Here is a 23,341-nt window from a genome sequence, read left to right as displayed (position 1 = left end):
TTCTTCTCAAAATCAGGTGGGTGCAAAGATAGGAAAAACACCTCTAAAATTCACTAGGTTTTTCCCATCACGGGGATGTTCACAAAATGAAGGACTTGCCTGTGATTACCACCAGCCGCAGTATTACCAAACACAAAAGCTTTCCGCCTGAGTCAGAAGCACATTCCTAGGCACATTCATAAGAACGTACTTACAACGAGGAGAAAACAAGAGTTTAGAATGAAAATATTGTCTCATTTTTCACGGCAGTGTTGCAGTGTTATCATTCAATTACTTCCTTGCACTTAATTCACTGTTTAATCTTAATGTGATAATGAGAACTTGACTTCATACTGTATACCACGTCAGTGATCCTAAGAGCAAAATTAGATTTTATTAAAGTCACCGAAGCCCACACTCCGTAATCCCTCTGCCTTTTTACAACAGTATTAGCCAGCATTTTCCTTGACTACTGCTGAAGAATACTAATAAATAAAATCTCTTCTGCAATCGCAATTGGTATGCTGTGATTAGTATTTCCTACTTGCTCATGCAAAATGAAGATCAGCAGAGACAGGGTTATCAAGGCGCTCTAAAAATCCTACAGAGCAAAGTGTGTTTGAGCAAAGACCATGTTGGGTTTTTTTGTTCTATTCTAGGAGCTTATAACTTCTGAAAAACTGATAGCAGGGACTATAGCCCCATAGGCCTGCGATATGCATCCTTCTTTGGCCTTTCTCTAGAAGTCCCATTTTGTAAATGGTTGAGAAAGGACTAGAAACAATAATTCAAGATGTAGCAAGTAGCCCATTTCACCCTAAAGCAGGCTTATCAATTCCAGCACGAACACCAACAAACAGATGTTATAACTCTCGCAAAGAAAACTGAAAACACCACTCTTTCCAAGCTTTGCACTCAGCTGCCAAATCTGATAACACTTATGCAAAACTTCTCAACCTGCATGGTGGCAAAAGCACATTTTGAAGCAAACAAATAGATGAACTGTGTGTCACACCACTGTAGATAGATCTAGTAGATACCACTGTGCCACTGAGATAAAGGAAAATCTTCTCATTCCCTGGCTCTGTTCATGAAAAGCACAGCCTCCCAACCCCAGTGAGGCTAAAGCACACGATGCCTTATATGCCTCAAGGCTCTCCTGAATCGTGGTCCGCATGGCTCTTCCAGGAGAAGACCACCCTCGCCGAAGGCTAATTTTGCAGCTATTAAATGCCACAAGAGCAACAAACGAGTTCAAAGTGGCCACGATTATTTAGGATTTTTTGCGATACCATCGTATAATATGTTTAAAATGGCCAGATATGGGAGGCAGAGAAGGGGCAGATGGCAGGACAGCCACAGGAACAACACGGAGACCAGCAAGACGCCAGAGCTGCGTACAGACCGAATTAATAAAATAACCCTCGCGGGAGAAAGGAAGGGTCGCCCGCCGACGGGGAAACCCAAGAGGCACATTTTGCGTCGTTTAAACCTCACTTAACGCATCGACTGTGTCCGACGAGCAAAAGCAAGCAAGTTCTTCCTCGCCAAGAATCTTCTATTCCTTTCTTCCAAATGAAGCACGGCCATCGACGTCATCTTGAACTCCAAGCTATAAATAAGTGGGTTACTACCCTACGCAGCGCTGTCCTGTGAACGCCCGAGGACCAGTAAAGCCTTTCTGTTGTTACGTATACGTGATGCCTCGGTATTGCCGTGGTTGGCTCCTCTGTGCCAAATTCCTGAAGCTTAAAATCACTTTCAATTAATCTTAGCCTATTTGTGACAAGCTGGCCAGCAAGGCGACTTTTGGTTCACCTACAGAAGAGCAGGGCAGAACTCTGGCCCACATTAGTAACAGTTAATAATGCACGTTCAGAAAACATTTTTCAAGACAGAAAGGTATTCATCTCTTGGTAGGGCTATACATTTTCAATTCAGCAAGTTTTTTCCTTGCATGATCATAAATTGTACCCGTTGACATAGTTGCAGAGAAGGAACCAAAAGAGAAACCATAAATACCAAGAATAAGTCCTACCTCCCAAACGCTTAATACAACAGACTTCCCAAATGAATTATCAAAGCAAATCTCACAGTGTAATTAACTTGCTAAAAGACAAAAAGATCTTTTATTTTGTTTAAAATTATTTAATATCTAAGTATTGACAAAAACATTTTGAATGGCGTCCTATCTAGCACAAACCCCAGAATGCTGTGAATAATTTTGAGACGAGAAAAATAGCATAATAACAAATAACACGATTATATTCTACATGTTGTACTCGGCCTCTTGTTATATTTGGTCTAAGCTGTCGGCCTACTGTAAAAGCTGGCCAAGAATTCTTCAAACCCTGCCAGAGCTAGAAATACTGGCCAGAAATATTTGTCATATCGCAGCTCAGTTTCCAAAAAGTGAGATGCTGGACTTTCAGAGCCAGGAAAAAGTAAGGTGCAAAGGACAATAAATATTGGACTTATTTAATATTGGTGGAACGCATCAGATGAAATGAATTTGAGTGCTCTTAAGCCTGCAGGGCTGCGGCATGGCAAATACACTTCACTTTGATTCCTGAGTCCCCGTGCGTCAAAGCCATCTGGAAGATCCAGCCACACAACTGCTGGATACTATTCAGCTAGGACGAGGCAATGATTTCCAGTGCTCGGCCACCACGGCAGCGTTCTCCTTTATAGAACTAGGCAGTTTTACCTTGGATTAAATTTATTGATTTTTTTCTAATCTCATTGGACACTGATTAGTCATCAGAAACTTGGATCAGTCACATGTGAGCAGACACCCAGTCCAAGCTAGGACACCCGCTGAAAGATCGTGGGTTTTATCCACCTTTTGTTCAAACCTTTCTCTATTTATAGTGAAAATGTGCACTGACGACTGCACCTTGACTTGTACCGAAAGAGCCGTATAACCAAGGCCCTCGCATCTCCTCCATGCCGCAGCAATAGAGCTGGCTCCCTAAATTCATCCTTTGGCTCTCAATGGCGCTTCCTAATCTAAGCATCTGTTTTAAAGCAAATATCCATTCCGCAGCACTAACATTTTCAGAGAAACCCTTTACAGGGCAAAACTGTGTAAACTAAGAGTATTTGAAACTCATATTAAGAAAGCTCATATTTACGTAAATACTAAAGTCCAGTTACATTGGTTATAATGAACCTCACTAAGACCTACCACGTGATACACCCCAATTTTTTGCAAGGTGTTTGTCACCATCTCTCTTGACATTTTCATAAACAAGTTTGGAAAAGCAAGTCTGTTTTCCGAGACCTGCGAGATGAAAGCACTCTGGGCTAAGTGCAGAGCTGGCTGCAAAGCCATACTCGAGGGAGTTTATAATGGCACGTGGTCAAAACGGACGGATGCATTGAGTAGGATTTTGTCGGTATCTGTCCTGGAGCTGGATTTTCATGAGTGATGAAAAATGATGAATTACAGACTATGACTGTTTTCCTAAACCACAGAGAGCACCAAGCCAGGAAGGACTTGAATGTTTTGCAAAATTCAAAATTACCCTGACAACTTGGAGATACGTACTGAAAAACGCAGGAGACCATTCAAGTGCTAGGTACTACATTGAGGCAGGAATAATCAACGGGACATATACAAAATGGAAACACCAGATTAAGTAGTAATTCTGGAGAAAAGGATGGAGAAGAGAGCTGGACGTGAGCCATCACTACCACGCTGTTGCACAGAGGGCAAGCAGCATACTGGCATATGCAAATGGTGCAAGAGGCTGCAGATGATGCAAACTTCTTCTTCAGCTATGCTCACCAATAAGGTCTCGGAGAATCCCCCAAAACGACTAGAAAACATGGCCATTGGGAAAATATTGCATCAATTAAGAGTTGTTCAACCTCAAGGATGACTGAAACGAGACATGATGATCCTCAAAAGCCAAGCTGCTCAAAACTGTTCTTCACATCCACAGCGATTAGGACAGAGATAATGAATTTCAACTGCAACGAGGTTACACAGGGAGAGGGGAAGAGTTGCTCCAAGCCCTCACTTCATAGCCCAGTGTGCCTGGCCTTTCTGGGGACCTCTCGGTCCTTTCAGCTGGCCCCTCTCCCATGACTTTGTTCCTGGCAACTCCTTGCTTTGCCTTACGTAACGAGCTTGAAGCAAGAGCAAAATAATTATACAGTATCTCCCACCCCAGCGTTAAGTTCCCCAAAATGCAATTAATCACGGAGAAGAGCTGGCAGCTCGCAATTTGCCAGCGAGAGGCACCGAAGTAATAAGGGAACTCGCAGTCTGCTTTGGAAGACAGGCTATTAAACTCACATACTGCACTCCTTTAATCAGGAATAGTTAATTAAGCCGCTCCCTCAATACAAGTTTTTATGGTCTTGCACCAGCCATACATCACTTTTATAGGACTCAGACTGTGGCCGTGATGCATGCCTGTGATCCGTCTTCCCAAATTAATCTGTCGACATCTGTAAACTCAGAGCAGACCCCATATATTTTGCCTCGCTGGCGACGGGGCCAAACGTCCAGGGAGACTGAAGACTTGAGGGTGAACGATGCTCAAGTACCATTTCGCAAAAGGGTTCAAGTGAAAAGCTGAATCACAGACCCCTCACCGGTTTGTAACCCAACACGATACAAATGACCTCATTATTATTTTAGCGCTTTATAATTGCATCGCTTTTATTTCTGTGAGTTAACTCAGCTTTACGGCTTATGCCACTGTCATAAACCCAATGCAATACCTAGTAATCGTGAATATACATAATCCAGGACTCAAAAATATGGGCCGTAAAACTAGCAAGATCCATAATGCCAGATTTTTTAAAAAAATTAATATATGATAAGAATCCAAGTCCAAATTTGTAAGAAGCAGCAAGCCCCGAAGACTTGCTATCACGTTACCTGAGCTCAAGGACAGGCTAACACCACACCTTCCTAGGAAAAAACCCTCCCCACGCCGCAGCCAGAGGAACCAGATGTGTTTTACAGCACTCACAGAAGCATGATATAAAAATTAATATCTAGCTATGTGATTTCATCATCAGAAAAGACAGCTTGCAAGGAAAAAAAGAGAAAGCCATGAAAATGCGGCCACGTTTTCCAAACCTGTGCCTGGAGCCCTAAAAGGGGCCATTCTGCCATTAATTTGCGAGAACCTGTTAATTTTGCAGCTCAGAGGAGCTGCAGAAAGGCACCCCTAGGAAAATAAGGAGCACGGAGGTCAGGGGAGACACCAGCTATGCCACTTCATCTAGGCTTTCGTGATTGCACGCAATCAAGCCAAATCGAGCCCTTCACACGCTCACCAGACCATTCGTATCCGAGCACGTATATACGGAGATAAAAGGAGGAGCATAAAAGGGTGCGTTGGAAGGTCACTTAGTTTTTTAAAATGCAAATAGGAAAATAATCTCTGGCGTGTTTTATTTAAGTGACAGATCAAGAACAGCTGGAAGAACCGCTTCTAAAACACAACCAAGCCCACAAGTGAAACGCAAGTCCGCTCAGCGAGCCTTTAAATTGGCTAGTAGTACATGTGGTTTTCCCATTTAACAGTCAGATTCGTTTAGATAAATTCATAAATATACTTATTTACATATAAAGATGGAAACGTGTATTTAGGCATTTTTAAGCAGAAGAAAATTCTTTCATGATAATCTTAAAGCGAAAGCATGCCAAACTTTAGTTAAAGGAGCATGTTGCAACGCTGCGAAACTTTTATAATTAATCCTTGCCTTAGATCATCTCAGAAAGCATTATGAGTCTAATTAACATTTGCTGGGAAATTGCTCATGTGTCTGAAATCGCTGCAGCTAGGAGCTCAGGAACCGACGACCTGTATCCTTTGTATCCCATGACCAACGTCTGGCGAGGCGCCGACTCACGGCATTAAGCCGGAAAACATTGCTCCGAATTAGCAATAACTTGTTTCAGACCCAAGCTAACAAACGGACAAAACCAGGTGACGGGGGGGAAAAAAAAAACAAAACAAAAAACCCTCCAACCCCCATCGCTTTATAGCAAGGATGACCGCTCAGAGAAGACGATGCATTTCCCAAATCTGCTTCTTTTTCCTTTTTTTTTTTTCTTAATCAAAGCACCAGGGCTATTCTCAGCAGGGAGCATATACAGGCTGCAGCCAGCCCCGGTGCGTTAGCAGCAAATTGTCCCCCAACACTAAAAATTGCACATCCAAATATTGGGGAAAAGAGGTGAGCAGCATCTCGTGCTTCACTGCACACCATGCTTTTACGCTCCCAAGCTTTTGCCTCTCGTTTTATAGCTTGGGGTCTGCCTAAACCTGACCTAAAAACCACCCCCAAATCACTGGGAGCACACATATTTTGGAAAAAAAGTGCTGGTCTGGATGAAATCTTTTGGAAAAAGTCTTAGTTCATAAGCTTTTAGGGCTCTTTTCGCTATGTTTGCATGCAGAGCAGCTGATTCTGATTCCTGGCTACTGCCTGCAGGCACTGCTGTAATGCAAACTACCTTTTATATTTAAATGCGTATGCACATACACGCACATAGATTATATTTTTACATGATTAAAAAAGCCCTGGTTTTGTGTTCCCATGCACAGACCATCAGGCAGCTTGTTTATTTATGTAAAGCAGCCCGGCTTTGATGCTATCCCGCGAAAAGATTACACATGAGATAAGATTGCGAGACGAATGGCACACCGAGCACGGTTACCACGGATCAAGTGTGGGAGACGAAAGAGGAATGCTGGGAGAGCGGCGTTTCAACTGAAACACTTTCTCCTGCGGAAGCAAGAAACGCACAATTTAAAACCCAAAGAGGTTTTCTTCTCAGGGAGAGCCAACACGAAACTGGTCAGTAAGCGGTGTATTAGCTCAGTTTGGTACTACTTTGCTATCTGTGCAAATAAGCACTTTGCATTAAAAAGCATTCACGTAGGAACGAGGTTTATTTCATGACATATCCACATGCAGCTCCAGCCTGCAGCATCCTCCACGCACGCAAGAGCCTGAATTAGCCGCCCAGCGTTTTCGCAGTGTCGGAGTGCTTGCTTTCGCAAGCATAAATTTCTTATCAAAGGGTTTTTTCTCCCCTGAGATCCTTTTTTTAAATAAGAATACCTAGAACCCCCGACGTTTATCATTTTATACTGATTTCCCCTTTTCCCAAACCAATCTTCTCCTCCTCTACCATACGGTGCCGTCCTTCCCACTGGCGGAAATGTAGAAATTCCTCCCAACACCCACATTTAAGTTTTTCATCTGTCTGGGCACTGGCAGCAGCAGCAGCCTAAAGAGCAGGAAAAAAAAAAAGAAAAAAAAAAGAGACAGCTGATCGCAGTTTCCCACAAAAGCTAGAGGAACGACTGAAGCTGAAAAACCTAATTATAGTGGAAAAACTCCGGCTGAGCCCCTTCCAGCCCTGGGTTTCAGAACACGTCGTGCAGATGAAGCGAGACGCTCCGCGTGTTATCCTCAGCCACGGCTGAACTGTGGGTAAATTGAGCTCAAGGCAGATATCCAAAATAGCAAGTTTTGGGGAGAAGAGCTGGAGCTTGGCAATGATGCCCGCGGGATCGCAGGTGCCAAGCAGCTTTAGGAGGAGTCTGTTTCCTGCAGCACCCTAACGAGAGGGCGCGGGAACCCCCAATGTATTTTCTCATTTACAAGAAAAAAAAAAAAAAAGCTTAATGACCCAACTTCAGTCACGTGTTATGATAAAGTAGAGTCAAAATATCAAGCGAAACACTAAACGGTTGCCAAAGCAGGGAAAAATATTCTTGCTCAGTAACTGTAAGAGCATATATTTGCCTAAAAGGTGTGGTGGAAAACATCGTTCTTCTCCCACCGACAACAGCAGTGAATATTAAAACAGCAAAGATACCAGCTCATTCTCATGCAGCACAAAATACAAGATGACTAGCTAAATAATTAGTGCTCTCCTGCTACAACTTTTATTCCTGCAGGTGCTCCTCCTTCTTCTATCTTCTCCTCTATGCTGCTTCTCAAAGTATGTTTTTGTATATGTCTTACTAAACAATCAGAAAGAGCTTAAAAAGATATTTTGGGCAGTGAAAAGAGTCCCGTATGGATATTGAAAAAGACTGGGATTGTTTACCCCCCCCCCCCAAAAAAAAAGAGAGACAAAATGCACGTTTTAAAAATAATGGTGCAAAACAGAGCAGGAGCTTCTGTTTTTCTAATCCCTCCACAGAAGAGCAATGCGACACTTAACGGAAAGCAGCAAGATCAAAACTAAAAACGCTCATTTGAAAAAATACGTTAGAAAAGTATCTTTATATTAATGTTGAGCAAAATGTTGGCTCATGCTGTGCTGCCCTTGCTGAATGAAACCCTTGCATTTGTGAAGTTTCTGCTTGCCCCTCTTCCGCCCACCTTCCACTTTTTACCCCTCCTTTCTCGCCATTTACCTATCTTTACCCCTCCAACGTCTTCCTAGGACAGTCCTGTATCTCCTCCTTGCTCTGACTAGCAGCTCCTGCAGATTCCCCCTTGGTGCTCTGGACCGTATTTCCAGTAGCAGCTCCACTGGCCAGAGAAGATGCCACAGCTCTCATCTGTCACTCAAGAAAATGCATTAAAATTACTCCGAGAGAGACATTTAATGTGGTTTTGAGGTCTGCTTTGCACTAGAGAGCTGTCAAGTGTCATCGGCTTTGCTGTTTCAAATAAAACTAGCTGTCATCAACCTCAGAAGAGAGTATAAGCAATCTCTTTCCTAAAGAAAATGAGCAAATTCATCCTTTCATAATGGTAATTCCTTGCTCTTAAATATCATCTTGGAATCTGTATGAAGCCAGCATAACTCAACACGAACAACCCGAACTCCCATCTACTAGGAACCACTTTAAAGCTGTGTTTTTCTTTAAATAGGCCAGGGGATCAAAGTGATGATGTTGGTCAAAGAAACACGGGATAAAAGTAAGAGGAGAAAAAACCCTGAGAAAGAAGGAAGCATCTGTCATAGGACCCCATCCACTGCATGGTGTTAAAGCCTGAAAACTGGCTGCTGAAGGTCTTTTACCTGTATTAGACAACAGTTCATTCGACTGACTTCAAGGTCAATCCTTTTTTAACTGAGTTTTGAAAGCTTTAGTTGAATAAGTTCACAAAGAAAACAGTTTTACAATTGAAAAAAAACCCACCCTAGACATGCCATCAACAAGTTACAACAAAAATGCACTATCTGTAAGAAGAATTTGCCTGAAACCAGCACCAAAAGTCCTACCCTCAAAAGCCCCCATCTTGGCTTTGATAAATCAAGATAAATAAATTCAGTACCGGTTTTGAGTCTAAAATGGCACACCCCATCTGTCACCACCTTGAGACCTTCTCTTCCAGGTGCAGCAGTGTATTTGAACTAAAACTGAGAGATTAAGTCCGCACGGTTAAATATCTAGATGTTGGACATTGGCAGTATGAAGCTAGTACATCACATGAGACGTGAATCCTGAGCCCTGTGTTTTCCCCATAACTGCGTCTACCGAAGGAGTCCTAAAGCGTCTGAGAAGCAAGCTCAAGCAAACGCGGCTAATATCACACATATTTCAGCTTGGATGGAGGTGGTGAAGGTATCTGGGCTGGCTCCACCCTGTGCCAGGGAGCAAGCGCGTTGGTCCCCAGCGTGGGAGACGCGAAGGGTCCCGGCCCCGCATGAACGTCTCCCTTAAACCCTCAGCTCTAGCCCTCACAATCATGGAAGACATACTTAAAACCCCAAACTTCCAGAGTTCTGTGTTTTTAAATAACAAACGTTATATATAAACTATATATTTTGGTCAGCTGACTCATTTTCAAGTGTTGGCGACACTGCAGCTGAGGCTGGTTCATGCAAAGAGCCCGGTCAGTGGTCACAGGGAGCAGCGGAAGGGTCTACGCCTCCTCCTGAAGATCAATATCGAGAAGCTACGGGCACAAAGCAAACACGCAGCAGCCAACGCGCCGGGTTATCCGCACCGAACTGGATTAAGACCTGAATCAAGATCACACAAGCAGCATTTCTAGGGACGGGCTCCTCCGCTAGCTGACTTAACCGGATCTGACGATGAGAATTTATCCTTCCTGGCTCCAAGTTAGCGCCGCGTTTCCATCTGCTAGCGCCGCGGCGACGTCCGAGGCCRGCTTCCAGCGCCGACATCTCAGAAGCCCTGCGCGAGGCCGCCCGAAGCCGCCGGACGCGCGTCAGCCAGGGAGCAGCCGCGACGAGGCCGCACGGCACAGCTCCTYGCCGGGGCTCCCACGAGAGGCGGCTTTCCCGGCAAAGCTGGTTTTCAGCCCRCGCCCGGCTGCGAAGAGAAAACGGGCTGCATCTTTGGGAGGGCTCGGAATGGAGCTACGCAGGTTATATTGTCTGAGGCTTGGAAAAAAAAAGGGAAAAAAAAAGGAGGGAGAAAAGGGAGGGGAAGGATGTTAGCATTCCCCGCAGCACTGTTCGTTTTTGACAGCAGCCCCGCCAGTGAAGCTGACTCCTCTGTTCCACAAAACAGCTCTTTGTCCTTTTCCTCCTCAAAAGCAGCAGCTTTCCCAGAGAGGGGGAAAAACGAAAAAAAAAAACCCCTCAGCAGAAACCCACATGTTAAAACAGTGTTTAAAAAGAAAAAAACATGGGGGGAATAAAAAGCACGACCGGTATAGAGAGTAATCGGCTCCCCCAAATAACGGGAACGCCTCTCCAGTTTGGGAAGAATTGGTCACGGGGTCGCAAAGCTGGTGCCGAACCCCTGCCCCTTCCCAAACGCCGACGCGGACGCGCGCAAACTCCCCGCGACAGCGGGCCCACGCGCCAGAAAACGGCGCTGGCGGCTTGGACACCCAGGCTATCAGTGTTTGGAAAAAYAAAAAGGAGAGCAAGCTTCGCGAGGTGAGAACTCATTCTTCTCTCGCGCCGAAGTCCGCACTCGAGTGGTCCACCATGCGGAAAATCTGGAGCGGGCAGTAATCATCAGAAATATTCCTGGCTTGCCAAAAATATCTGCTGATAGTATTCATTTATTTTCTAGATTCTCGAAAGCTAGGTGCTATCTCAAAGGTTGGATGCTAGAGAAAAACTAACGCGTCTCCCATCAAAAAAATGTTTTTAAAGGAGTTGGGAAGAAAAAGAATATTAATACGGAATGCAATCTGTTACTCAGATCTCAATATAATAAGCAATGACCCAGAAGTGAGTCAAAACTGGTAAGTTCGTTATGAGAAACCATTCTTTCAAGAATATCACTGCACATTTTAAATAAAATAGGCAACACKGTGCAATAACGCATGGTGTTTAAAATAACTGACTGTCATAACGACACCCTTTCCTTGTACTTCTATCTCAGTTCAAATTCATTTCTTTGGAAAGAAATTATTTAAGATACTGGTTTATGAAAATTGAAACGCTAGAATTACTTTCTCCTTTAATACTGATATGGGCAGCGCAGCATTAAAGACTGAAAAAATCCAATGGGCGGCCTGTTGAACGGAGGCCTTAAATYGCAGAGACATTTGCAGGGTTTTGCATAGTTAGAAAGGAAAACGCCACAAATACCCCCAATAAATTCAGCCGCAGCGAGCAGCGGCTAGCTGCTTTCTTTTATACAGCACCTAGACTGGGCAGCCCAGCAACAGAATTAAAAAGACGTTCCCCTAAGTCAATCTGAAATTGAGAGATGTCAATATTTGCACTGCGCGCTACAAAATGTTGATACGACTGATCCATCAATAATACATATTTTGCATACCTATTTAAATATTTATACTACGCACAGGATACTCCAYAGCCTACATGCTATACAGTTATCAAATTTGCTTCATTTGTCATGTGCTACTAGGCTTTTAATTTTTATACACTTCATCTCTCCGATACTACTGTCTACTTCTTTTAACGTATCACTGCAGCAAGCGAGAACGGGTTGGGAATACAGAGCGACGGATGCTGCGGGGCCGTAATACTAAGTAAGGGTCGAATGAGAAATTGAGCCTGGTCGGCGAAGTAGTCAGGAAATAACAGCTGACAAAAATTGCATTTGCAGGTAACTGGAGTGGAAATTTATACTTACTGGGGGGAAAAAAAAACCCACAAAACATTGTTCTTGTTATTAAGGCAGAGCGAGAGAGAGCGGGAAGCAGGTAGGGAGGCAATTTTCTTCCCGCTCCGCCAGGAATTCGTCTCAAGCTCTAACACGCAATTCCACTCCGGAGCTTCCAGACGAAACCGAGGATTACGCCCAATTGTTTCGAGGGTTCGGATAACAAAGCACAAAAATCCCAATAAGCACCTTTTGTGGCAATACAGATCATATAAAGATTTCTATTGGCAAAAGCTCCAAAAACATCCAAGAACTGCACTTCAATAAATATTGAGCTAACCAGCTAAAATGAAAAATGTTGCTTTAGTTATTGGATTTTTTTTTTCAGAGGAATCTGTACTATTACAGACTGCTTCAAAGGAAAACCGAATACAGCTCATCGAGTCTGGAAACGCAACGCTAAGCTATGTGAATACCATACGCACTTTTATTTTACCATTTTCAGTAATAAAATTTTACGACGGAAAGTCATGAATGCTCCAAAGAGTATGGAAATGAGGACAATTAAATTAATCCTATTATGAATCCTAAATAGCCTGTTATGATTGTACTTTGCATGCTTAATACGATGTTGCAGAGCTAAACAATGAGCCCTTTCTAAACAAAAAATTAACAGGGCTTTAGAAATGGTAAAATGTGTTACTTATTCCAGTCATACCTGCTTGTAGCAGGTAATTTCAAAGACTAAATCCTTTCTGAAAAGATATTAGTAAAGCCTGATTTTCATCATTTTAGCATTTTCAGTACCAAAGGCAGGTAGGTGACACATGGGTACCGGCCACGGCCAGCTGGTGCTTCTAGGCAAAGCCAACCCCTCCCCAGGAGCTGCTGAGGAGCAACTAAAAGTTGGGAGGACTCTTCATTTTGGATTACAGCCACCATAAAAACCTTAAACATCCCCCAGGACTGAATAAAAAAGCCCACTCTCCCTCTGCAAAAGATACAGGGAAAGGCATGAAAGCCAGGTGAGATGGGTCCCGGCTGGTGCTGAGGTCACCTCGACGCCGGCTGAGCTTCGGGGAGCCGCTCGAGGGCGAGCCGTGGGTGCTGGGGGAGGACGGGCTGAGCGTGAACACCCCGGCGTGGAGCAAACGCCCTCGCTACACTCGCACCGGGGTCCCGCGGAAAGCCTGCGGCAAGGGAAGGCTCTTCCCTGGGAAAAACCTGCAAAAATACCTGGGGGAGGAAGTGGATCACGGCAACAAATACAAAGGAACCGCAGGAAAAACAAGAGCTGACGTGGACAGAGCTAGAAACAAGCTTGGCTTTTCCGTTTCTCCCTTCTCTGTCAGCTCAGCGAGACCTTCGCTTCTGCCAGGAAACGTCTTCCTGGGGAGCACCTCCTGCTTCAGCCGGCACCGAGCCCTAGCCCCGCGCTCCAGCCCGGAGGAGACCTCCGTCCACCGACAGCTCCGGCTCTCCCAGCGACGCCGGCTCGCTCGCTGAGCAAAGGCTACTGCCACCTTTTTTGTTTTTTTTCGGAAAAATCCCAAGCGATATCCAGAATAAACCCCTGGGACGCCGGCCACAGGACCGCGGTGTGAAGCTGCAAGGTGCCTGCTCGTGGCTTCTCCCGTCCTGCTCATCTGCGTCGTCTTCACTCGGAAATCTCACAGCACCGGGGAAGAGAAGATGCCGTGGCCAAGGACCTCCGTTATCACGTGCTCTCCACTTGAGCAGAGGTTTTAGAGGAGACTTTAAATTTTTTCCCCCCAAGAAGAGTGATAATTGTTGGACAAACCTGTGAGGGGACTGAAAAAGTGGGTGATACCTAAATAAGATAATTCAAGTGTAAGTACTAGGGGATACGCCAACCCCCACACGATCAGCTCCCAGGGAAATGACCAAAGACTATTAATGACATTAACGCTGTACGTCTCGTTTCTGAAGGAGACGGGAACGAGCAACCCTTGGGCAACAAAGCAATTTGGGATCCGGAACCAGGAGGGAGAAGGGCCGGGTGACTCTCGCTGCCGTGTCTTGTTGCTAAAATTTCTGCTGCCTGGAAGTGTCTGAGGAGCTTATGCAAGCGCCTGCCAACTTCACACACGTTAAGAAAAGGAAAGCCTGAGCCATGGGTGGTTTAACCCATCTCTTCAGCAGTGAACTATTTAAGTTTATTAAGGAGAACTCCAACAGTGAACCCCCCTAAAAATCCAGGAATGACCAGGATTTGACAATTTCCAGGATAAAAACACTGCATTCGTTTACTGAAGATGTAATCTCCTTAGGGTAAGATGAGGAAAAGCAAAATAAACCCTTTTTGACGTATGAGATGCTTACTGTTTTAAAGAATACACCATCTCTCTGATCAAAGGCCTTCGTGTATTATTGTCTTTTTCTCTCCTCACACATATTATAGACAGGGGAGCAATATTAACCCTCCAACTCCAAAAACCCTGCTGCTGCCATCAAACCCAACCCATCAATAATAAAACCATCTAGAGAAATGTCTCTTACTAAAGGTAACCAGCCTCACGTTTAAATGCAGCAAGAAAGCAGCTACCAGGCACAGTATAAATATCTGTATCTAGTTTTAAATATAACTTCGGCAGACCCAAGCTTTTCCGAACTCCTCCTGGTTGTCATTCAAGGGGAATTTTACCTTCTGTAAATACTCCAATTTAAATACAGCCGAAGGCTAGTTTAAAATACTAGATGTTCTTCCCATTTTTAATAAAAGCGGGTGGTCGCTCTCAATTTTCCTTTTGCTGTTTGCCGGCAAAGCATGGGCGTCTCCAAACCTAGCAAAAATTCTTGCAGTCGCGCTTCTTCAAAACAGTAAGAAAAAGAAAAAAAGAGAGGATAAAAAGCAACAACAACAACAACAACCCACGTGTTTACATGGGCAATAATGCTGATACACTGCAGTTGCTGCTGGAAAAGGTGATGTTCTCAGCAATGTTTCTTAGGCACTATAAAAAACCATAACATCCTGCTGCAAGCTAAAGTTGTGCCATCCGAGGGAGCCTCAGCAGTGCAAAACTGCAAGYGGCAAAAGTCTATCTGCAAAACAGAGGAGAAACACATCGCGTGCTGTTCAGCCACYGCTGGGACAAGCAGGTCGGGACAGCACACCGGAAAGTATTATTTACTACAGAAATGCATGTGTAGCTTCATACTGCAAGCATATATATCTGTTGGGGGAAAAAGCACCCAAGTTGCCTAGAAATCACTTACRCTGTTTCATACATCTCCAGCGACGGAAAAATTCCCAAACGGTGAATTTTTATACAGCTTCCCAATCGTGGCAAAAGGCAAATCCTTCGCTGGTGCTAATGGTTATAGCTCCACCGAGATTTGCTCATCSTCTTCCCCCTTTGGGCTTACTCCAGGTGGCGGGAATAATATCAGGGGGAAAAAAAAACCTTAAGTGAGGAAAGCTGAAATGATCAATGAGACCCAGATGGGAAATTTCACCCACACCCATTAAAATTTTGAAAAGTCTCCAAAAATTAAGCTGGTCCAAACCCCAATCAAAAATCGGTATTACTTTCTGCTTTAGAGAAGCAGAAACGTCTTCCTGCAAACGCCTCAGGTAAGTCAACTGTGATTTTAAGCTGCCTCMGCTTAAAAAGCTATTTCTATTACTACGAGTTTTATTCCTAGTTTACCCGAGATTTCCTCTTTAAGTGGGACTACGGACAGGCAGGGTGCTCACTCAGGTGAAAAAAATACGCCCCAAATGGTTCTTGCGACTAGGTTATAAATACGTTACTTTTTCTATCCCGAACTTCCTTTCCTGCGAATTTTAAAATAAGTAAAACCAGGAAGCTCAGAGCAAATAGCATCTACTTAAGCAGGTCATTTTCTTAATGGCAGCACGCTCCTCTTTTACTAAGAACTCCTTTGCAACACGCGCGCGCCAAACTGCATTTGGTATTTATAGCCGCAAAGGAGGTGAGCAGAAATAGTACTTCTGTGGAAGCGCTCCATCAGGGAAAGCCCTAATGCAGAAAGACAAGCAGGAAAACGTAATAGTTTGCACCTTCTACGCGAGCATCGTGTAGGGTTACGGCGTGTCCGAGAGGGTCCTCGCRCCGTGCTGCACGCCGCGGATCTCACCGCAAAAGCCGAGCCCCGATCATTTCACGAGATAAGCGATAAGTTCGATCCTTACCAAGTTTTCTTGGTTCCTGGCTGCTATTTTCTGATCATCTTCGCCCCCATTTTTCATGTATTTGACCTCTTCCACTGGTTTGATCCTATACTCATCTGAGTGCCGAGGGAAAAAAAAGAAAAAAAAAAAGAAAAAAAAAAAGGTTTGAACCAGTGTAGTTCAGCAGCTGGGGAAAAAAAAAAAAGAAAAAACAAACCAAAACCGAAACAGCTGACTAGAAAAGGCCCTAAACGAGCAAAGCAGTTAAAAATTACACGTATATAGCTTCAAATGCTTAAATATGACTGATAGCAAGGAAGTTTTTCTGCCTGCAGGTTGAGGAAGCAYCTCCAGTTCTGGCCTTCCCCAATTGCTCATGAGCTACCTCTTCCAGTATGGCCCCAGCACCACAAATAACCTGTGTTAGGTATATGGGAGGATAGTACTACTCTCCGGCAACTCCCCAGTTTTCTGTACAATACAACCAAGTTCTTTGCACCCGGCAAAATCCCTGGKTTTTTTTGTTTTTAGTGGGCAAACAAGTGGTAGCTCCTATACAGAGGAGTTTGCTTAGATACGTTCCTCACCTTGAGCAAACCTCCTTGGAAAAGCAATACAGATGGAGACAATGTGAAATTTAAGTTAAAATCTGGAGGGAATAAAAAAATAAAATAAACCACTGAAACCCGCTACATTTTTCATCCTGTTCTTCCTGCCCTGCTTTAATGGGGCCAAAGCAAAAGGTGCATAAGGCAAAGCCATATAATCATGCCTAGAGGAACAGGCTTCCCACCTCCCCCCCACGTGGCTACCTGCCACCTGTGCGCTACGGTACACTAAATCAGCAGCCCCCCTCAAAGCTCCAGTAATGGCTTTGGGGGTTTTTTCAATCAATTCATCTCACTTGCTATGTCAAAAGCAAAACACAAATGGATTTTCCTAAGTTTAACGCACTGTAAAAAAAATAAAAATTACTTAGAAAGCAGCTTGTTTTCAGGAAACTGTTAACCAAAGAGCGTGCAAGGCAAATAAGATAAACTGTAAAAAACAACTTTTTTTTTTTTAAGGTATGACATGGTTTTGCATTTGTTCCATTYCTATACATATTTTAGGTTATTATAAAGTTTAAATAAAACTGGAAACTTATAATCAAATAGCAGCATCTCAGATAGTTATAATGGAGACTGAAAATAGAGAGTGATGGAAGAATTTGAAACCATATTATTAGATTGGCAAGTGTGAACAAGCTCTCACTGAATTTATTTAAAAAAACAGAATTTAGGAAATCAGGAGGTGACAATTCATAAAACCAAAAAGGCTGAACACAATAAAAACTGGGAATTACAAGCACTTGATTGACTGTAATACCTAACTTGCATTTTTCTCACTCCTTCAACGATCTCCGTTGTGATTAGCACTAAATCCCACATGCAGAAAAGCAGAACACTCCCACAGTGGCATTTATGGATTTGAATGGGAAAACAGATGACAAAACTCAAAGGCCACGCGCACAACCTGCAGCCAGTCCACATTAACCGAAAGAAAAGCAGACTGAGCAGCCTGGTCTTGCAGAAAATGAGGAAGGTGTCAAGGCCCTGATGTTTGGTGGCAACCACCACCTCCGAGATGCGACACCATCTTGGAAGCAAGCGGACCAGGGCATTGATAAAATGACTTTCTTTTTTTTTTTTAAATAAGATAATCAGTTAGAACCAGATTTATGTATGAAAGTTTGGTATAGTCCAATAGGACCAGAAGGAAAGTTTTTGCTGGAAATTCAGTATTCCTTCTCTAACCATTTCTACAACAGTCATGACAGGCCTCGCTGTTCAGATATCTGAGCTACAGGTTTCCTGTACCCAGCTTCCACATCACCATCTTCATCATGATGACACTCTTAATTCTTGCTGCGTTACTACTTATGCATCCCAGGAACTGCAGGAGAAGTGCAGATGCCTGGAAAATTCATGCCTGAGACATTCAGAAGCAAGAAAGCTTCCAAAAATAAAAGCTTTTTTTTTCACCACATTTTTGGGACAAGTTGAATGAATTACGTCAACTAGTTTGTCTTATTTCAGAGAAATCCRTCTTCTCATTAGAAGAATTCACATTAAAAACATACAGGAGGTCAAAGTGGAAGATACTTGCTTCTGCAAGTGTTCGTAAAATGAATCTTTTAATAGAAAGCATCTTACAAACTTATTTGGTATTAATGTCACGGCTCTATTATAAAGTGTGTGCTTGTGCATGGGAAATCTCTACCTGTATCTCAAAAAGCAATGCAATTTGATAAAATCTGAAGCTGACACTCTGCCGCAAAGGCCCACTGACCACGTCTTGGAGGACAAGCCGCATTAGGAAGAGGTAAGGAGGGATGGCCAACACTCATACCTCCATGCCTCAATAAAGGATTAATAGCCGGGAGCACTAAGCAGCTAGCAAGCCSATCGAACCCACTGATCTGGAGCACGTAGTACCACTCTCAGACAGACAGGCGGACACAGCACCAGCCTGTGAAAAGCAAGTCATCAACCTAACTTCAATTAATGAGAGCAGAAAAGCKGATTGAGCTACGAGTGATTGTTATATTGCACGTACATGGAGATTAATGGCATGTAACTTCAATATTAAATTTGAAGCAATATTATTACTCATATGCTCTCAGAATTTCCTACCATGGACAAAATATTTTCCTTAAAATAATACATGCAAATCCAATATATTGGCATCACTTTCTCATATTGAATATTCACTTGCTAAAGGTAGGTAAAAATAGATATGATTCCCCTATGAAAGGGCAGAAAAACAGCTATGTAATTATACTGTCAGCAAAAGTATCAAAGAAAAAAGAGGACTATCAGACAGACTACGAGCCCCACAGCTTTCCACCACCAATCTCTTCAAGCACAGGCTTGACGTGAGAAACACCAAACACCTCCCGAAAGCAATGGGTCAACGTGTAGCGTCTCACCGGCTGAGATGGTTGACTGCAATGGGGCTTTTGGGAACCCAAAGGGTGCAAAGGAGGAGAAGGTGGTCCCTGTGCGGCTTCACCAGACAGCAGCAGGGCGAGCTGGTGTGACAGGAGGGACACACGTCCTACATGTAACACCTTGCTTTTCACAGCAACGACAACATTATTTCAACTATCTGAATGTAATATATACTTACCAATTAGGCCTTGGGCTATATCATACAATTAGTGGGAGGGCAGAGCTATACATACATTTTTTGACTAGGTGAAGAAGATGTTTACTAAAGATATCCACAAGGATGGGGTTGCTCTGAAACCAAGAGTTTTGAGATAYAAAGAGATTGCTCTTACTATAGAGTTAATGTCAAGATGGAAGTSTTGTAAAYGCAATAGAATGGATGTTYGAGCAACAGATAGCCCTTCAAGTGGGATGTATGGTCATAAATGGCTTTAAATGAACATGAAAATTAGATTAAAGACAGGTTTGAGGAATGGTCCTTTGATGCTTTCCCTGAAGGCAACTCCTTTTGTATTTGCTGATTCTCTTGTTTTGCTAAAACTGCTGCCCAGGTTTTGCTTGCTACAGTAAGAGTGGCATCTGGAATTCAAGAAATATAGGATGTTAAATTCACCTTTTGATTTCTACTAAAGTAAATACATCATTTGGGGATACTTTTGGTCTAACTGATCAGAAGCCGACCCAGAGAACTCATGAAGCATTACYTAGGTCCTACTTAATCTCAATCAACTGTGACAGTCAGCAAGACCTTTACAACTATAAGAAGTTCAGGATAAAGAAAACTACATAAAGTTTTATGCATATTTATCTTGCTCTATCTTGGTAAACAGTAATACTTTCTTTCTTTTTTAAACACACACAGCTTTACAGCAAAAAAGGATAACCAAAAGTGAAAAAAATCTTTATGCTTCTTTCATGTGTAAAAATAAAACCAAGTACTGGATAAAATTTTAATTTCAGGATACTATCACTCAGAGTGTGGTATGTTAAATATAAAGAGAAGAGCTGCGACAACTCAGATGGATGAAGAATGGGTCTTCAGGGCTGCCACAGCAAATACTGTTTTGATGCGACTGAATGGAAAGAAAAAATAACAAAATTGGACCAGGAAAAAAAAAAAGGAGGRACAGACATGTTAAGCACAATACCTACCACCAAATCCATTACAGGGTATAAAACAGACAGCAGCAACACGTCTAGCGCAGAAGACTCCGGAGGGGCAAGCGAGGAAGATTTTTTTTAAATTGAACAGGCTGCTAAAATTCTCAATAGGCAAATCTTATGAATGAAGATCTCCATCTGGAAACAGATAACTCTACTCAAACATGTCACCCCGTTACCATGGAAACGTGACAAAGAAAAAGAGCACTCATTAATAACGATTTCAGTGATAAATGGGCATATCAACTCAGAATATTGATACAATTCCTGGGGGGTTGGGGGAAATGAAAACTGCGGTTGTTCCTATGAAAAGGATTTCTTCAGGATGTGCAGACATTTGTGCAAGTGCCATTACCACAGCTACGCTGGTAATGACATCATACTTCGGCTCAGCTAAGGGGAAAAAAAAGGAACAACAAAAAAAGACAAAAAAACCCCCAGAAATCTGTCCTCCCACTCTTTTTTTTTTTTTTTTTTTTGTTAACTCCATCAAATAAATCTGGGCTTGCTGTGACTTTTGCAGAAATCTTTTGTTTAAATACCAAGTCTTAAAAAAGACGAGGGCTATCTGTTATTTATACTAACATGCAGTCCCATTTCAGACATCTAAAGACCGACAGATTTGGCTCTGCTGTATTCGAAAGGGATGACGGGTGAGCCTCCGTTTGCTATTTTTAGTGACATATCAAGTATCAGACATGAGATAGATGGTACTTTAGTCACGCTACTGGGAAGAAAGTTTCTGACCACACCTTCGTTTCTCTGCACTCCCAATTTGTTCTGCACCACCTCTTGCCTTTGTACCAAAGGATGCGCCAAGATTTATCCTTCATTTGTTAAAATACGAATGTCTGTTCTGCAAAATATGAACTTCAACTGGTACAACACATTTCTCTGTATTGTACTTATTTCTACCTGGTGCAGAAACTACTACTGCTGCGCTCAAGTCCCCAGGCATACCGCAGATCAAAGGTTCGCGGGCTCTCCTCTGTCGAAGATTTGAAAGCCAACACTATATTTAGAAAAAGGACCAAATTGCTCTTTCTAAAAATATTTGTTAAAAATCATGAAAGATTTGATGCAACTTAGCTGAAATGTATTTAGCAGCAGGTGAGTCATTTTGATGCTAAAAGCAAAACATGCCAACCATCATCTACAACGCCACTGCAAACGCACCTACAGTTGACAGGACGAGCTGTGGTGAGCTTAAATCTATAAAGATCCAGCCTAGGTATTAGCAAAAATCATTAACAGCAAGGACAGTGAAGTATTACAACTAGCTCGCTTGGGTGGTTGCACGGTTTCCCTAATTAGAGGTCTTTACAGACTTTGGTTAGTCAGTTAGAGAAAAGTTGTGTAAAGCCTGTAAATGAACATTTCTCAAACAAAATTTTGGACACTAGAGGATATGTCATTTATCTGTTCAGCTTCAGCTCCAACCACTTGGGGAAAGTGGTATCAATGTGGTCATTTTGATTCTGATTTAACTAGAATATGAGTTGATAGTGAAATGCCACCAGGGAGCAACCAGTAGTTGGTGAGCGGCTCATCTTCTTCATCCATGATCAACCCTCAGATCTGTCAAGTCTCAGGCAATTCTGCAATCCAGTGATCATGCTGTTTTTACTAATATGAAATATTTAAAGAGAAAAAATAGCTTAGGAAATAAGCAGACCTATTTCTCCCAAAGGAATATCTGAAGATGCTTGTTCAGATTTCCCAAACGAAGTTACACATACCTTAATCTAATCTGAAATACAGTCACTGCTGAAGCCGAGTCAGTGGACAGCATCAGATATTAAACAGAGTACAGGTACACAAAACAAATTTTGCCCACAAGGTATAAATCATCTGACAGAAAAACTGTTTGAAAATCTAAATGTACTAAAACAAACGGTTCCAGCAGGTCTGGAAAGATCACCCTAAAGTATTGTCTCCTTCCTAGATAATACCAGCATGGGCCAGAAAAAGACGACTGAATACTGCTTATGCMCAAGGTAGATGAGACTGCTGGTTTGGCTTTCTGGGGGGGAAGAAAGGGGCCTGAGAAATTCAGTTTTAAAATGTAGGCAAATGCCTACATCTCTGTCTCGAATTAAACAGAGTCATCTAGATGCGATGCATCTTTTGGAGGTCCTCTACTTCCCCAGCTCCCCCCCAAACCAGGTTGCTGCTGCCACCCAGGAACTTCAGCTTCCGCAGAAACTGCACTACAGCTTCAAGCAGCGGCTGAACCACGTTTCCTTTTTCAGCACCTAAAGCCTGGCAAGACAGGAATAGCTCTTTTCTGAGCTATCCAGCAGTTCCTATTACATCCTCGCTTCACGTCCCGGGCTTTATGGAACATTAACGATGTCTGCTTGAAACTAAACTGGGAAATTTTAGCAAATTTCCTCCTATTTTATCAGGCTATTTCCTTCCAGGCCCAAATCATGGCAGCTTGCAACAAGGTGCCTCCTGGGCTGACAGGTTTGACCGGAGCGTGGTTCCATTAACTTTAATGAGCTTCATCTTGACTTCTCCTGGTATAAGAACAAAGAAAACTCCCATTGCCATATTAACCCGTCTTTTGTTACTGCCGTCAGTGCTCCAACCTGCTCTGATCCATTCGGTATCTCCGTCCATCTTCCGCAAAAGGCACGATCTGACTTCTGCCTGCGGGGAGAGAACATGCCGTTCTGGCACCTGGGGTGCTGCTGCTGAGCAAGCTCCCCGGTTCATACATCTCGGGTCTTCCGATTTGTTTTCTTCCCCCGATCTAATAAAATGACAGATGGTTGTCAAGCCATAATTTAGCTCCCTTGTTTCCGTAGGGCTAATTCTCAAATTTGGTGCACTACTCATGAAGAGATGCACTGCTGGGTGCAGATCACGTGCAGCTGAATCAAGGAAGCCACGAGCCCTACGTGGTTTCTTCTTGGACAAAAAATTCCTAAGGCTATACTGTATTTGGACTATTGTATAGTGCAAGTGCTATAAATACAACAGACACAAACTGAGAGAGCAGAGTACACTGGATGAATGGTGTGCTGTGCGACCAACGCTGTCAG

General features: G+C 43.2%; 1 protein-coding gene across 1 annotated transcript in view; it reads right to left on the bottom strand.

The window, feature by feature from the left end:
* Nucleotides 1-23,341, bottom strand: part of CUNH1orf21 (chromosome unknown C1orf21 homolog) — a 53,092-nt gene that overhangs the window by 17,491 nt on the left and 12,260 nt on the right. Inside the window, exon 2 of the mRNA XM_026062818.1 lies at nt 16,159-16,253. Within this exon, the coding sequence (XP_025918603.1) occupies nt 16,159-16,253 (95 nt within the window). The remainder of the gene's footprint in view (nt 1-16,158; nt 16,254-23,341) is intronic.

The sequence above is a fragment of the Apteryx rowi genome, unplaced genomic scaffold (genome assembly GCF_003343035.1).
Source record: "Apteryx rowi isolate R43461 unplaced genomic scaffold, aptRow1 scaffold_100, whole genome shotgun sequence".
Lineage (NCBI taxonomy): Eukaryota > Metazoa > Chordata > Aves > Apterygiformes > Apterygidae > Apteryx > Apteryx rowi.
This window is presented reverse-complemented; position numbering and strand designations above follow the sequence as displayed.